We start from the raw sequence: 14,273 nt of genomic DNA on the forward strand, positions 1-14,273 counted from the left end.
GAGCTTCCCCAAATCTCTCCCTGCCCCTCTTCATACTCTGAGAGAAGGAAGGTCCATCCATGCAAATCAGACCCTCCAGCTTTCTGATCCCACCCTGAGCCCTGGGTCAAGCTCCTCTGCCTGAGGATGTCAGGGAGTGGCAGGGGTGGGGCCATGTGGTCCCAGGGGGTGGAGAGTTCACATCTATGAGCCCTAAGCATAGGGCACCAAGCAGGACAGGTGGCTGGTCCTGCTCTCATCACACCCAGTCTTCTCAGGAATGGTACGCTGGCCCCCCCCCTCGTGTCCATTGTGCACCACCATTGTATGACAAGGTGACTAGAGCCTCTCAGAGACACCCCTCCCTCCCTGTTGTTCTGTCCATGGCCTTCTCCATCAGGTCCAGGTCAGGCAGCTCCCTGAGTCTTTTTTTCGTGACCTCAGGGCAGACTTCAAATTCTACTGGGTTCCTCAGGGGTGAATCTGCCCATGGCTCCCAGGCTATTCACTGTATAGGACTCAGGTGGTGACTACACAAAGTCCTCTTACGTCAGAATGAAATCGAGAGCCCTGACCAGCCCCATGGACTCATTTCCTCACCTGTGGGGTCACCGGGTCCTCTGCTCTCGTGTCGCTCCTCCCTGGTGGCCAGAGCTCTCCTTCCTCTGTGGATTCTGCAGTGCTGGGTAGTCGGCAGCTCTTCCCTCTAGGATGGCCGGGACACATTCTCAGAGGGTTATGCTGGTAAATGTTTGTTCCCTATCTACTTTTCCACACTTGCAGTCATAATCATCTGGGTTCTGTGACCAGGGATCTCACTCAAGGAGTCTCTTCTCCATCACTGAATGCCAGTCTTCAGGAGATCCTGGCAAATGACTTTGCAGTGTTTCGCTTAAGAGCAAAAAACCAAATTTGCTCAGTATTTGAAGATGAGAAGAATTAAAACTCTAACTTGTTTTGACCGGAGTCTGTACGCTGGTAAGCCTGACACATGGTAGCCTTTAGGATCAACCATTCCAACTAGGATGTTTAGGAAATAATATGGCTCAAATTCAGTAATGAGTGTTTTGGGCATGTCTTAAAGATGATAGAAATTATTCATCTTTGTTTTGTAATGAAATCTAGAATATGATACATTAAAAACAATAAACTGAAGGAAAAAGATAATCTTGTTCATTAAAGTGAAACAGATTGTATATATGACTGCGGGAGTTCTGGCATGATACATCTTGGACTCAACAAATCTTTGTTTGTGGAATCCCATGTGGTTGGAGAACAGCAGGATAGTTATGTTATTTACTCTGGTGAATCTAACACCAGGCAGTTGTAGTACTATGAGGCCTTAAATGCACCATTTAAACAATGAACTAGGCTGGGTGCGGTGGCTCATGCCTGTCATCCCAGCACTTTAGGAGGCTGAGGTGAGTGGATCACTTGAGGTCAGGAGTTTGAGACCAGCCTGGTCAACATGATGAAACCCCATCTTGGGCCAAGTGCAGTGGCTCATGCCTGTAATCCCAGCACTTTGGGAGGCAAAGGTGGGCAGATCACAAGGTCAAGTCATCAAGACCATCCTGGCCAACATGGTGAAACCGAATCTCTATTAAAAATACGATAGTTAGCTGGTCATGGTGGCTGGTGCCTATAGTCCCAAGCTACTTGGGAGGCTGAGGCAGGACAGACAATTGCTTGAATCCGGGAAGCGGAGGTTGCAGTGTACTGAGATTGCACCGCTGCACTTCTGCCTGGCAACAGAGGGAGACTGTGTCTAAAAAAAAAAAAAAAAAAACAAAAAAAAACAAAAGAAAAGAAAAGAAAAGAAAGAAAAGAAAAAAGAAAAAAAGAAACCCCATGTCTAGTAAAAACACAAAAATCAGCCAGGCATGGTGGTGCATGCCTGTAGTCCCAGCTGCTTGGGAGGCTGAGGCAGGAGAATTGCTTGAACCTGGAAGTTGCAGGTTGCAATGAGTCGAGATTGTGTCACTGCACTCCAGCCTGAGTGACAGAGCAAGACTCCGTCTCAAAAACAACAAAGGAGCAAACAAACAAAAATACAGAATGAAATAGTGATATCTAATGTAGACATTTAAATGAAACCAGCCAAGGCATGTAACTGAAATAAGGTATATTCTGTATTTTAGGATTGCATTTCATGGGTGTCATTATTTGAAATGTTCCCATTTATTGTAAACCATGTTTTTTAAAATATTTTTATAGCTTTTGAAAAATGTTTGTTGTGTTTACATAACACAGCAGGCATATTAAATTTTATTTCTTTTAAAGTAGAAAGGAATTGTAACTGGGCTTGCACTTCCTATTTTTTTGTCACTGCCTCCTCTGTGACGATGCATAGATGTTCACGGTGAATTTTGTTTATCTTTTTCTCCCACCTTCATGAACAGAGCTTCCCCCCAGGCTGAGCAGTGTCTCCCATAGAGGACAAGACTGCCCATGGCCGCCTTTCTGCCAAGGGATGCTCTCCCTGGTGGACGCCCCATTAGTTCTTAGCCTGAAAGCAGAAGGAGGAACATTTCTACTGCTGCCTCTCCCAGTTCAGCCCCACCCTGGCTTCAGTTTACTCAATGTTGGGAACGCCATATTGATCTAGACAGCCTCATCTCTGCCTCATGAAGCTGACCCTGATGGCAAGACAGGGGTGGGAGCGGCAATGAGGACCTCCCATTCTCCTCATTCATAATTGAAGCAAAGAGACCAGAGAGGCCCCTGCTGTACTCAGGGGTCTCAGAAGGGATGACTTGGTGGGATCACAGGAGAACAGAAAGCAAGACATTTCAGGACAACTGAGGAAATATTGACATGGCTTGAAGATTCCTGGGGTTCAGGTGAAGATGTCGGGTCCTCCACAGAGTAGACCTAGATGGAGTAACACAGAGATGAATAACAGGATCCAGCAAAAGTGGACTCCCGGGAACAGAGGGATTGTGATCCAGAAAGAGACCCTCGTAGGGCAACTCCTCAGAAACCCAACAAGATGCACTTTTGTTCCCCAAGCCCAAGAGCTTGTTCCCCTCGTGGGCCCAATCTGTGGGGGGTACTGGAAAGGAAGGCAGGGAGGAGCCATGTGTCAGCAGGCAGATGTGTGGAGAGGAGCAGAATGTGGGCAGAGGGATTCCACTTTGGGAGAGGATGGATGGGTGGTGTTAGATGGGAATATCCAAATGTACAGTTATTTTTTCTAGATATTTGATATAAATGGGGTGATTTTAATTTGTAGATTGTGAGATGAGAACACAAATTTATAGCTATGTTGCTATTATTCTAAAAGACAGTGTATCTTCAACACAGAAAATTTCCTTCACAGGTTCTATCCTGGTGGAGTATAAGCACTGAGTTTTTAAAATGCTTTTTTACATTTATTTACCATCATACTGTTTTTCTCCAAAATACATAAGCCTATTAAAAATTATGACATATACATTTTTGTGAAAGTCATATCTTACCTTTTTGAAACGTATTCTCTGATGATTTCTGAGGTTATTTATTGACAAGGCCAAGATGATTCACCACCTAATGCATTGCTGCTTTTGTTTTTGAGTTATAAACTCTTGAAGTTCTGGAATGAATTTTCTTGGATCCTGAAGTGATTCCTAAGAGTTACTGTAACTTTTCTTTGCTAACCCTGTATTTATCTAAGGAACCCTCTCCCCATTTTTCATGACAATGGGCTGCAGACACATGGTTGGCATCATTACCTGCTGAGTGGAAAATGAGCCATGACAGGAAATGAGAACATGAGAGTGAGTATAGAATTTTGGAAATCAAGTGGCTCCAGACCTGAGGAAATGCCATAATATTATTGGTTAGAGACAGAACTTCCTAGAAGGATACTGAGAAGGAGAATTTAAGATTTAAGTAAACCACTAGAGTTCACTTAGAGCCCTGATAGTTCACTTTTTGTCCTGAAGGGGCAGGCTCACAGCGGAGTTATAGCCAGGCTGATCCTGATCTGAACCCCTGTGACCAGGACCCTGTGAAGACTCTCAGCAGTGACACAGGTAACCTGAGGGGGCAGCAGTCTTGGGATGAGCGCAGAAGGAGGCACCTCACGGTGTGAACAGATGAAGACGTGTTTCTCTAGGCCTCTGAGTCTGGTCTTCACTGAGAGAGAGGCAGATGGAGAACAGGTGCCCAGGTGATGGTGGGCAGTGACCACTTATATTTCTTCTTGAATTCCTTTCATTTCCTTAACTCCTCTGGGCTTAAGAGCTCAACATGAGGGTGTTTATCTGCTTTCTGTCTCTCATGAGACTACCTGATTCTCAGATCGCTGCCTCCTGCATGGACTTGGGCTGTGTCCTGGCCTGAAATTGATCCATGAAAGGAATATCAGAAAAGTCGGGGAGCCCAAGATGAAGCATTGTGAGATGGGGACAGACAGGCCCATGTTACTGCCCAGGTTCCAGCCTCAATGAGACAGCACCCATCATGAACGTAGGATGAAGGTGGAGGGCAGAGTGATGCACGCAGGGGGCCACATAGGGAAGACTCCTGATCTATTCCTCTCTTTTCTGTACCATAGATCACTCAGTCATAAACTTAGCCTGTAATCATCCCCAACTGCAATGCCAGGGACAGGCAGTGTATGGCTGAAATTAATCAGAGAGCCCCCCTCCCCCAGTCACCATGATGGTGTCAGGGGAGATGGCATGAGGGATCTAGTCCAGCCCTCCTGGTGTCCGGGATTCCTGGCCAGTGGGTCAGAGAGGGCAGATCTTGCTGATTCTGGAAGGTTTTCTCTGAGGGTGTAATGCTGGGCACTGGGGAGTCACTTGTTTCCAAATACAGATTCATCCAGGTGACAGGACAGGTCATGGGAAGGGGCTTCTCATGTATCTCAGAGGGAGATTCTCCCTGTTGCCATCTGGAGAGGAAAAGGTCCCCCTCAGCAATAGGCTCCAGGTCCTCATCCTTCTCTCACCCAGGCTTCAGTTCCTCCTCCCCAGAAACTTGTGCTGAAGGGGTGGAGGCTAAACAGAGAAGACACATTACTGGGAAAACAGAAGGTTTTCCTCCCACCTCCCCACTGGCCCAGAGCACTCCATAACCTTGGATGCTTGTGTCTCAAGATGCGCATAAGAATCAGCTTCCTTCACTGCCTGGAGCCCAGAGGTGCTCAGGGAGGCCATGATGCCCAACCTGGGGTCCAAGAACTGGGCTGGGACCTGTGCTGACCGATGACTGCTGTCATAGATGAGGAGTTTGGGGACACTGCTGGTACCAGGACACAGATCCACACCCAGCCTTGCTTCTGCTTCCAGTGTGATAGATGGTGGCAGTTTGCCGCACCCACATGAACACTTCCCACCACTGGGTCAGCACAGACTGGACCAGAACCTTGACATCTGGACTAACACAGGGTGAGAGAGGTGGGTCAGTGGAGAGGGCAGCATGCAGGGTCCTCGTTCCATTCACCCACAGCCCTGATGCCCTATCCCTATCCCTATCCCTAGTCACCTGTGCAGTGGATGAGAAGGGGGAGAAAGGGAGGACCTGAGGCCATGGTGAGGACCCCCACACAGCTCTGCATCCTGATGACCCTCAGCTGGGCCTGAGCTCCCCCAGTCCCTATTATTTCCTCCAATATCCCAGGATGAAAGAGGGCCTCCTCATGCTCACCAGCCTCCTCCCCTGGGCTGCCCAGGTCCCACCCTAGGCCCTGACTCTGACCCCTGCCTAGAAAGCTGAGCCTGGGATGGGGTGGACCTGGGTGGGGCTGTTCTGTGTCTCCCTGAGGACCTGTAAGGACACAGCTTCTGGTCCCCGTGGGCAGGGGCAGAGGGCTCCAGCCTAGGCCTAGAGGTTGGCTCCCAACTGGGATTCATAGCACAGGCCTCAGAGACAGCCCACAGCACCCTCTGCTGGCTGAAGCCCACACAGGCCTGAGAATCTGGCTTTCTCCACTGTCCACTTTGTCCTTTCCCTATAGGATGGAGCTGGACAGTGTCCATGTCACTAAGCATCTGAGTCTCAGGTCTCCACACAGCCCTCGTGCCCTGGACTCACTTGCCCAGCTCACTGTGTGCTTTACAAGACAGTCCTGAAGCTCATCCTCCCTGAGGCGCCTCCCTTGGAGACCACAGAGCAGGAAGACCAGCAGGGACAGGGCGGTGCTTGCCTCCAAGACACCAGGAGCTGCTCCCTGTCTTCCCTCCCTGGCTGACCAGAGTCTGCTCCCAGATGACTGGGACCTGCCCTCAGACCCAGCCTCTGCCTCTGTGCCTTCCCCTTTCTCTCAGGCCCTCACTGACAGATTGCAGACTGGTAGATAAGTAGGTAGGTAGGTAGGTACGTGAAAATATTTGCCCATCTGAGGAATAAATTCTAGAATAATGTAAACACCAAGTGCAATTAATTAATTGTTTTGTAGCTCCTACCCTTCCCCAGCAACCCTGGCACATCCTGGCCTTGGTGCTCTCCCAGAATCAGACTCTTTATGGCTTTGGTCTGTCCCAAGCATCTCTCTACCAGTCTGATCTCCAGATTGAGTGCTCTCAGTTCCTCAGAGAGGTTTCTCAGTTCCTCAGAGAGGTTTCTCAAGCACTCTGGCCTCCAGTATCTAAGCTTCCATCTCCTAGTAGCAATGGAGTGACTTTGTATTAATCCTGTTTCATCTTCCCAACACCTTTACTAAGTGGGTATTTTCATCATTATCTCCATTTTTCAAGAGAGGAAATAAAGGAGGAAAACTTGGGTTGCTCAAAGCCACATGGCCAGTAAATGCCAGGACACAAACTCAAATGATTATTTGTTTATTTGTTTAGAGATGAAGTGTCATTCTGTCACCCAGGCTGGAGTGCAGTGGCATGATCACAGCTCACTGTAACTTCAAACTCCTGGAAGTAAGTGATCCTCCTGTCTGAGTCTTCCAAAAACTTGGGACTACAGATGCGCACTAACATGTTTGACTTAAAACCCAAGTCTTAAGATTCAAGATCTAATACTCCTTCTGCTTCATCTCATAAAACCTACTCTCTTTCTAGATTTAGGATTAAGCCCCAGGATTATTTCATCTAGGCCTTTCTAGACTTATCTATCGGCCGTCTTCCATTTTGGTGTCTGTGCTGGGCTTGGCTAAGGGTGCTTATGTCTTAGATGCCAGAGTCTGGGAACTTCAATCCTGTCCAATTCCCTTGAAAGCTGCAAAATCTTTTGGCCTGAGAGCGAGGCTCGGTCTCCCCTCAACTCCTGACTCAGTCCTCTAAGGATTCTTGGCTGAAGAAAAAAACCTCCCCAAAGACTTTTTTGTCCTATTCTTACCCAAGGTGCAACAGAAGAAAAAATGAGTAGATGGCTCAGGAGATCTGGTTCATTATCTAGGCCTCCGTTTTTGCCACCCCTCTTCACTTTAGTAAGAGTGTCTGTGCTATTCCCTGGTTCCAGACACCTCCACCACCTCCTCACACCATCCTGGGTGACTGCCTGGCTCTGCTGCCTTGGATATTGCTTAGCACCCCCCTTGCCCTCTGTGGCCACCTCCTCTTTATTTCTGTGGATAGAATAAGCCAGGGGGTGGCTGGGAGAGAGGAGAGAGGGTAGACCTGGGTAGATTCCTGATTTCTAACTCTTTCTTCTCTTCACTGGGGCCCTGAGAGCTGATGAGCAGCTTGCAAGACATGGGATCAGTGTCCTCTAACCTTATCCTGGGCATGTAGAAATCTGTGTTTCTACAGTTTCAGAGATAGCCCTTACAGAGTTTGGAGACAATGACTGGGATGGAGGCCCTGAGCTGTGCCGGGTCCTCAGGTAGTCCTGAGCCCTCCCCTGACTGTAGCTGCAGTGGGGAGAGTGATGGGAGGAGGGTGAAGTAAGGAGTCCAGGCCTTGGGGAGCACCTCTGCTCTTTCAGGTTCCTAGAGGAGCTCAAATGCCCACAATTGCTCACCCATCCCCACCACAATGGGCAGACACTTTCTTCTAAATCTTGTTTTTCATACTCAGCTGTATATGCCCCACTCTGGGCACGGAAGGTGAACGTGCTCCTGGGGGCTGGTGCTGAGAAAGCGACTTCAGGGAAGAAACCTGGACACCCAGAAGCTCTGAAAGAGACAGTAGCTGGGACTGGGAGCATTGGACAGAGGCCACTGACCATAGTTTTTTAATGTCATCCTCTTCAGGGACCTTCTAGAACAGACCCAAGCCCCTGTGCGTCTGTGTCTCCAGGGCCCAGATCCTTCCACATCTTCTATTTGTCACCGCTCTGGGCCTTGGGCCTCCTTCTCATAAGGCTTTCAAAGACAATCTCTTCTCCAGGCTGCACCCTCCTTACCACATCTGACCCCACACCTTTTGCCTCATTCCCCTGTAAACCGTCCCCTGCTCACTTTAAATAGCTTCTTTTGCATCATCCTCAGATTGCAGCCTCCATAAGCATATTATTGCAGAAAGCCCACATTGCAGAGAGCTCAGCCCCTTTTCAGGATGGCTGTGTCTGGGCCACCCAAGGCTGAGCATCTCCCTTGTGTCCCTTCTACATCAGCCATAAGCCAAGACAGAGCCAGAGCTTTCAGAATGCTGATTCCATGTTTCCTTAAGTATCAGACTTCCACTCTCACATATGGGTCTCTGGATCACACAGGCAGGATTCTCCTTTCCTGTCATCTCTCAACCAATCTCAGAGCTCAGGAAATGGCCGCCATGCCTGCACCAAAAGGAGAAGACACCTATAGGGCCAGGCAGAGGACACCTGGGTCTCTGGGTCACACAGGCTGGATTCTTCTTTCTTGTCACCCCCACCTCATCCACACCATGTGTGGCCTGCTCCTTTTGCTTCTAGAAACAAATCGATTCTGTTTGCATTGGAGCACCAGTAAGCAAACACGTTCTTTTCATTGAACTGATACTCCACTTTCAGTAACACAAGTGACAGCAGAAGCCTTGGCGTGAACTGGAGTTGGCAACAGGCAGGGATAAAGGAGGGATGGGGAAGACAGGAGGAGTTGGAGACAAATCTTTCTCTCACTTCTCCATGGATCAGGAGCTTTTGGTGAGATGGAGTCTGGATGCAGCTGTGGGATGCTTATAATCACATTTGTCCTCAGCCTGGAACCCAGAGGTGGTCAAGGAGGCAATGTGGATGAACCCAGAGCAGATGAATCAGGCTGGGACCCCTGTAGGTCCAGCACTGTTGTCCTGGGTCACAAATATAGGGGCTGTCTCTGGGAGCCTCAGTAGCCATTTCCATGGGACTGCCCAATGTTTCTGCTGCTCCCCATGCAGGAATTTAACATAGAGATGGGGACCTTCTCAAGAGTTTCATGGGGAGGAGTCACTTGAAGCAAATATTGGGCAGTTTCTGTATCCAGATGTTGCACCAACTAGACCCTGACTCAGTGAAAAGCTCTAATGGTGTAAGAGAAGACATGTGAACACGGTCATGCCCCAAGGGATCAGGAAACCCTCCCTCAACAGTCCCCATGGTTCTGAGTGGGATGAGCTGGAGGAAAGTCACATGCATGGAACCTCCTTCTACCAATGGCCCAGGAGCAGCCTCAGCTTTATCTAAGCCATGATGGTACCTGCCACCTCCCCAGCCATTTACTCACTCATGTCCTACAAAGAGTTTTGCTGCCCTCAGATCCAGTTACCCCCACACCTCATCAGCTCTCCTGACATTGAAACTGAAAATGCAGGTACCCAGGACTGGGACAGGCCAGTTTTATGGGGAATTCCTCCCTGACCTGTGTCCTCATGAAGAATTTTACATTTTCATGCTTTGTTCCTGGGACACAGTGAACCGTTGACAGCCCTGAGCACAGACTACTGGAAATGGAAGGGCAAGTCTCTGGTTTGAACCCTGGAAAAGCAGAATCCATGAGGCAGGAGACTGTTTACCTGCTAGAATGTTCCCAAGTTCTGACTACAATATGAGCTAGAAAAGGCTCATTTGGCTTCTTTCAGCAGAAAAAGGCCCAGCTCCTCAGGCACTGGTTTGAGCACATCTGGACAATCAGCCAACATTTTAGTGTCATCAGGTGGCTTGGTTTTGTTTTTGTTTTGCTGAGATTCAAAAACAATGAATGGGAAATTGAGAGAAAAGCCTGTTACCACAAGAAAGTAATTCCAAATACAGTTTCTAAACAGAAAAGTTATTTTGTCAATTTGAAAGTTGTCACAGAACAAGAGTGAGAGCAGGGTGAGGTTTTTGTTCCACTTCCCCATGTGTGTGTGTCACTGTGAGAAGCGCTGCTGTACCACACAGCACAGTAATAGTCAGCCTCATCTTCAGACTGGACCCCAGAGATCAGTAAAATCCCTGTATTGGCTGAAGCATCTTTGGATCCAGAGAAACGGCTGGGGACTCCAGAGCCCTGGCCCTTATTTGAGTCTGAGTAGTAGTACAGAAGGTACCGGGGAGGACTCCCTGGCTTCTGCTGGTACCAGTATATGCTGTAACTACCAACACTGATGCCACTGCCCAAGGTGCAGGTGAGTCTGGCTGATGCTCCAGGAGACGCTGAGAGGGAGGTTGGCTGGGTCAGCACAGGCTGGGAGAGGGAACCTGGAAACACAGGCATTAATGGGTGATATGGCAGAAAGCAGGCTAAAGTTGTTCAGGGATTTTTGCCAGAAGAGTCACAATCAGGCTAGGGTGCTGGCCCTGGTCTCTGAGGCCTTTTCCTACCTGTGCAGTGAGAAAGGAGCAGGAGGAGGAGAGGAGTCCAGGCCATGGTGGACACAGCCTCTTTCCCCGCAGTAGGGCTGGGCTGCCCCAGGCCTCCTTTTCTTCCCACCCTCTGCAGAGGAGGGGCTGCTCATGCAAATGTGTTTCCACCCAGGGACTGCCCAGCCCCTCCCTGAGCCCTGGGGATGCAGCTCAGCTCACTCTGCAGACTGAGCAGGAGGAAGGTTTGCTTTTCTGCTTGCAAGGCCCTGGGAGGAAGCACCTGTTGAGACCATACACGTGTCCCTGCTCAGGGAGCTCTGCCAGGCCAGAGGGGACACAGCTGCTGAGTCCCCATCGGTGAACACAGGGCCCAGTCCCAAGGGCTGGATTTCTCTGAGTGAATGGTCCTTACTGAGCAGCCATGTAGCAAGAACAGGGCAGCTCCATAGCATCCAATGCTGGTCCCAGGACACAGACTTTCCCATGGCTCAGAGACTTCATAATCCAGCTGGTCTCTGCAACTGTCCAGTCACTGATAGTGTTCACATATCTGTGGTCTGATTACTAGAGACTGTTTCTTTTTTAAAGAGCTAGGGACTCTTTTAAAGGATGGTGAAAATGAGAATTTTCCGGGAAAACTAAAGGATCCATGATATGTTGAAGGCAGCAATTCAGCAAAAGTTATATATACAATGGTTTCATGCGTTTTATGGAGATTTGACTCAATTTAGTAATGTAGGAAAATTAATAGATTTGGTAGACTTACCTTTATCAGTGAGCAGTGTGACAAATTTCTCTGTTTTATGAAGTTAGCCATTATCTCCCTAAGTAAAACTTGTCATTGTCTATACAGTTGTGTTACATTTTTGGTCAAGAATTTGTCTTAGATGTTATACAATTTGTTTGTATTGTGATATGCCACATGTATTTTTTGATGGGATGTTTTCAGTTTATTAGAAAGGTCAGTATGTATTTTTCCCTCAAAGTTCTCTTGCAAGTGAGAAGACAAGGGCAGCGACCATCACTTCTCAAAGTAACCACGTCTACTGTTGTGCTAACTGTGCAAACAGCCCCTGGATTTCTAGACTCATAAGGTGCTTTAGTGAAAAATCTAGAATCAGGATCACTCACTTCCCTCAGACACTCTCTCCTCAGGACATTCAGAGAGATCCTGCTCTTTCAGATGGGGCAAGGAGGGCACTCCCTGACTTAAACCCCTTCAGTAACTCCTCATTTTTATAAAACCTGAGCCCTGGGGCCTCCGCAGTCTGCCCCTCACACTGTGGCCCCTGCACACCCCCACAGCCCAACTCACATACCCTCCTTTTACTTCTGGGGCTCTGGACTCACTCGCTTCTCTGTCCTGGGAAATCCTAAGCTCCTGTCTTTTCCACATTCTCCACACCAGCTTCTCCTCTGCCTCTTTGGAGAAGATGGGCTTCTACTTGAAGTCACAGTGTAAGCTTACATTTTGTCCACGTTGTACACCTGTTAAAAGCAGAACATAAGCATCTCATCACAAACAAGGATATTTCCAACACTGGTTAGCATGGAAATTGTTGAGTCACAAAACATACTGATAATTTTCTAATGAATTGTTTGTACCCTTCAGCCAACTTTGACCATCATCAATGTGGTTCATGTTGTTTAACTTTTCAACGCCTGTTTCCCATCAACTTACCCCCTTGCTAGGTGATTTCTACGACAGATCAACGAAAAGGTATTTTATCATTGGTACACAAATTGACAAATATATATATTTGAAATGTTCCCTAATTTTTGCACATTAAAGCAACAGATTTCAAGGATTCTCACATTAATTGATTTGTTTTTTGATCATCCATATATAAAGTTAATTTATTGTAATAAGTGGGAAACTGAAGGAAACACAATGAGTGTTAAGATTTGCAGATGCAGGACTCACAGCATTGCATATTGGAACATAGTAAATTCCAGATGGGCACCTACATTCCTAATTATTTATTGACTTTACCCAGTCCTCCTAGTGCAGAAATATCTCTTCTATGGACACAGAGCTCATAAACCCATCATTCTTCCTTCAAAAATTTCCTCAACAAAGCCTATTATGGGACTTCTGGTTGATGAGTTTAATGTTTGAATTGCATTGATCACATGGCTGCTTTGAAGCTCTGTAATGAATATTGTGTTGAAGGATTGCTAATGTAAAGTTTCTGAGTTGTATAAACATTACCATTTTTCCAACTCGCACATATTCTGCAGTTTATTTGCTCTCAAGGGATTTCTGTCCCCCAAATTTGCTTTATGATCTACTGGTTTCCTGTGGTTTCTTTAAGCAGGACTGGGAAAGCCCATCACGCCCTCTCCACTCTCTCCACACGAACCCATGGTATCCAGCATCTATGCATTCATGGGAATCAGACCATAAATGAGTGAAAAGAGGCCGTGATTGGCAGCTGCAGAGACCAGCTGGGCTCTCAAGTCCCTGGGCCATGGGGAGATATGTGTGATATATTTGTATTTTCATATTCATATCCTTCTCCTGCTAACCAAATCTGAAGGAAAATGTTCTCACTTAATATCTTCTGTTGAATGAACTTTGAATCTCAAACACAAAATTTCCAGAATTTTTAAAAAAAAATTATTATCTTGACCTCAGATTTGTACCTCTTCCTGGCATTCCAATGTGGGTGAACTCACATATTTAACAAACATGTTTTGAGTCTGTCCTTAGTGCCAGGCGGTGTTATGGGCTCTGTAGCTACAGCAATGACAAGACAGAAAATAGCAGCAACTACAATGAACAATCTCATGGAGCTGAAATCTCAGCAGGGGAAACACAGAGAATAGAGTCACTAGCTGTAAAGAAATATCTTCATGTGGCTGATCCCACCCTGACCAGTTAGTCACCCTGGGATTTAAAGCCCGTTGCTGACAACTGAGAGACCTGCATTTCTATAATTCTGAAGAATGGATTGACTTCTGCAGAACTTGATGGTTTTATTTGACTATGTGTGTTATAAATCATCCCGTGTAAACAGAATGTGGTCATTCATCTTGGCCTCACAAATGGCTGGGATCTTACTGTAGGTCAGAGGTCAAACAGAACATTCCCATCCTTCAGAGGAATTCTTCATGGTAACTAGACAGCTGAGTGTGAGGAGATAGCTTTGTCGTCACATAACCTCCCCACTGCTCTGTTTGTGATGGATAAAGAGAAGCAGAGACACCACAACCCTGGAAGCCTGCCCTGGGAAGGTGGCAGGGAGGAAGGAAGGTAAAGAGAAGGGTGAATAAGGATGCCTGGGTGGGGGCTGGACCTCCTTTCCTTGTCCAGACACAGAATCCTGCCTTTCCACTGCTCTCTAGCTTTTTCATTGACCTTTACCCACCCCTACCCCCCATCACTGAGGAGGCCACAAGCACCCTGCCCCATAATGACAGCTTGGGAGCCTTTTGCCTGTGCTGGGCCTCAGTCCTCAGACTCCTGCACCTGCACAGACTGCAAATCAGTGTGCTCCCAAATCAGCTACTTCAGCACTGACACCTCAGCTCTCATGGTTTCTGACAGAGCTCTGGGAGGTTTCATCGTGAGCTTTAACAGCAGCAGCCCCTTGGATGTGTAGGGGATCATCCCATGTGCTCTACAATGCTCTGTCCTGACCCTTGGGGCTTTTGCTCAATAGAAAGTA

General features: G+C 47.6%; 1 gene segment (V, D, J or C); it reads right to left on the minus strand.

The window, feature by feature from the left end:
- Window positions 1–10,069: 10,069 nt before the first annotated feature.
- On the minus strand, window positions 10,070–10,744 carry LOC111529233. The segment is given in 2 exon segments: window positions 10,070–10,497; window positions 10,621–10,744. Coding segments are annotated over 2 exon segments (459 nt in total).
- Between the last annotated feature and the right edge of the window lie 3,529 nt (window positions 10,745–14,273).

Source organism: Piliocolobus tephrosceles, chromosome 19 (assembly GCF_002776525.5).
Source record: "Piliocolobus tephrosceles isolate RC106 chromosome 19, ASM277652v3, whole genome shotgun sequence".
In the NCBI taxonomy this organism is placed as follows: Eukaryota; Metazoa; Chordata; class Mammalia; order Primates; family Cercopithecidae; genus Piliocolobus; species Piliocolobus tephrosceles.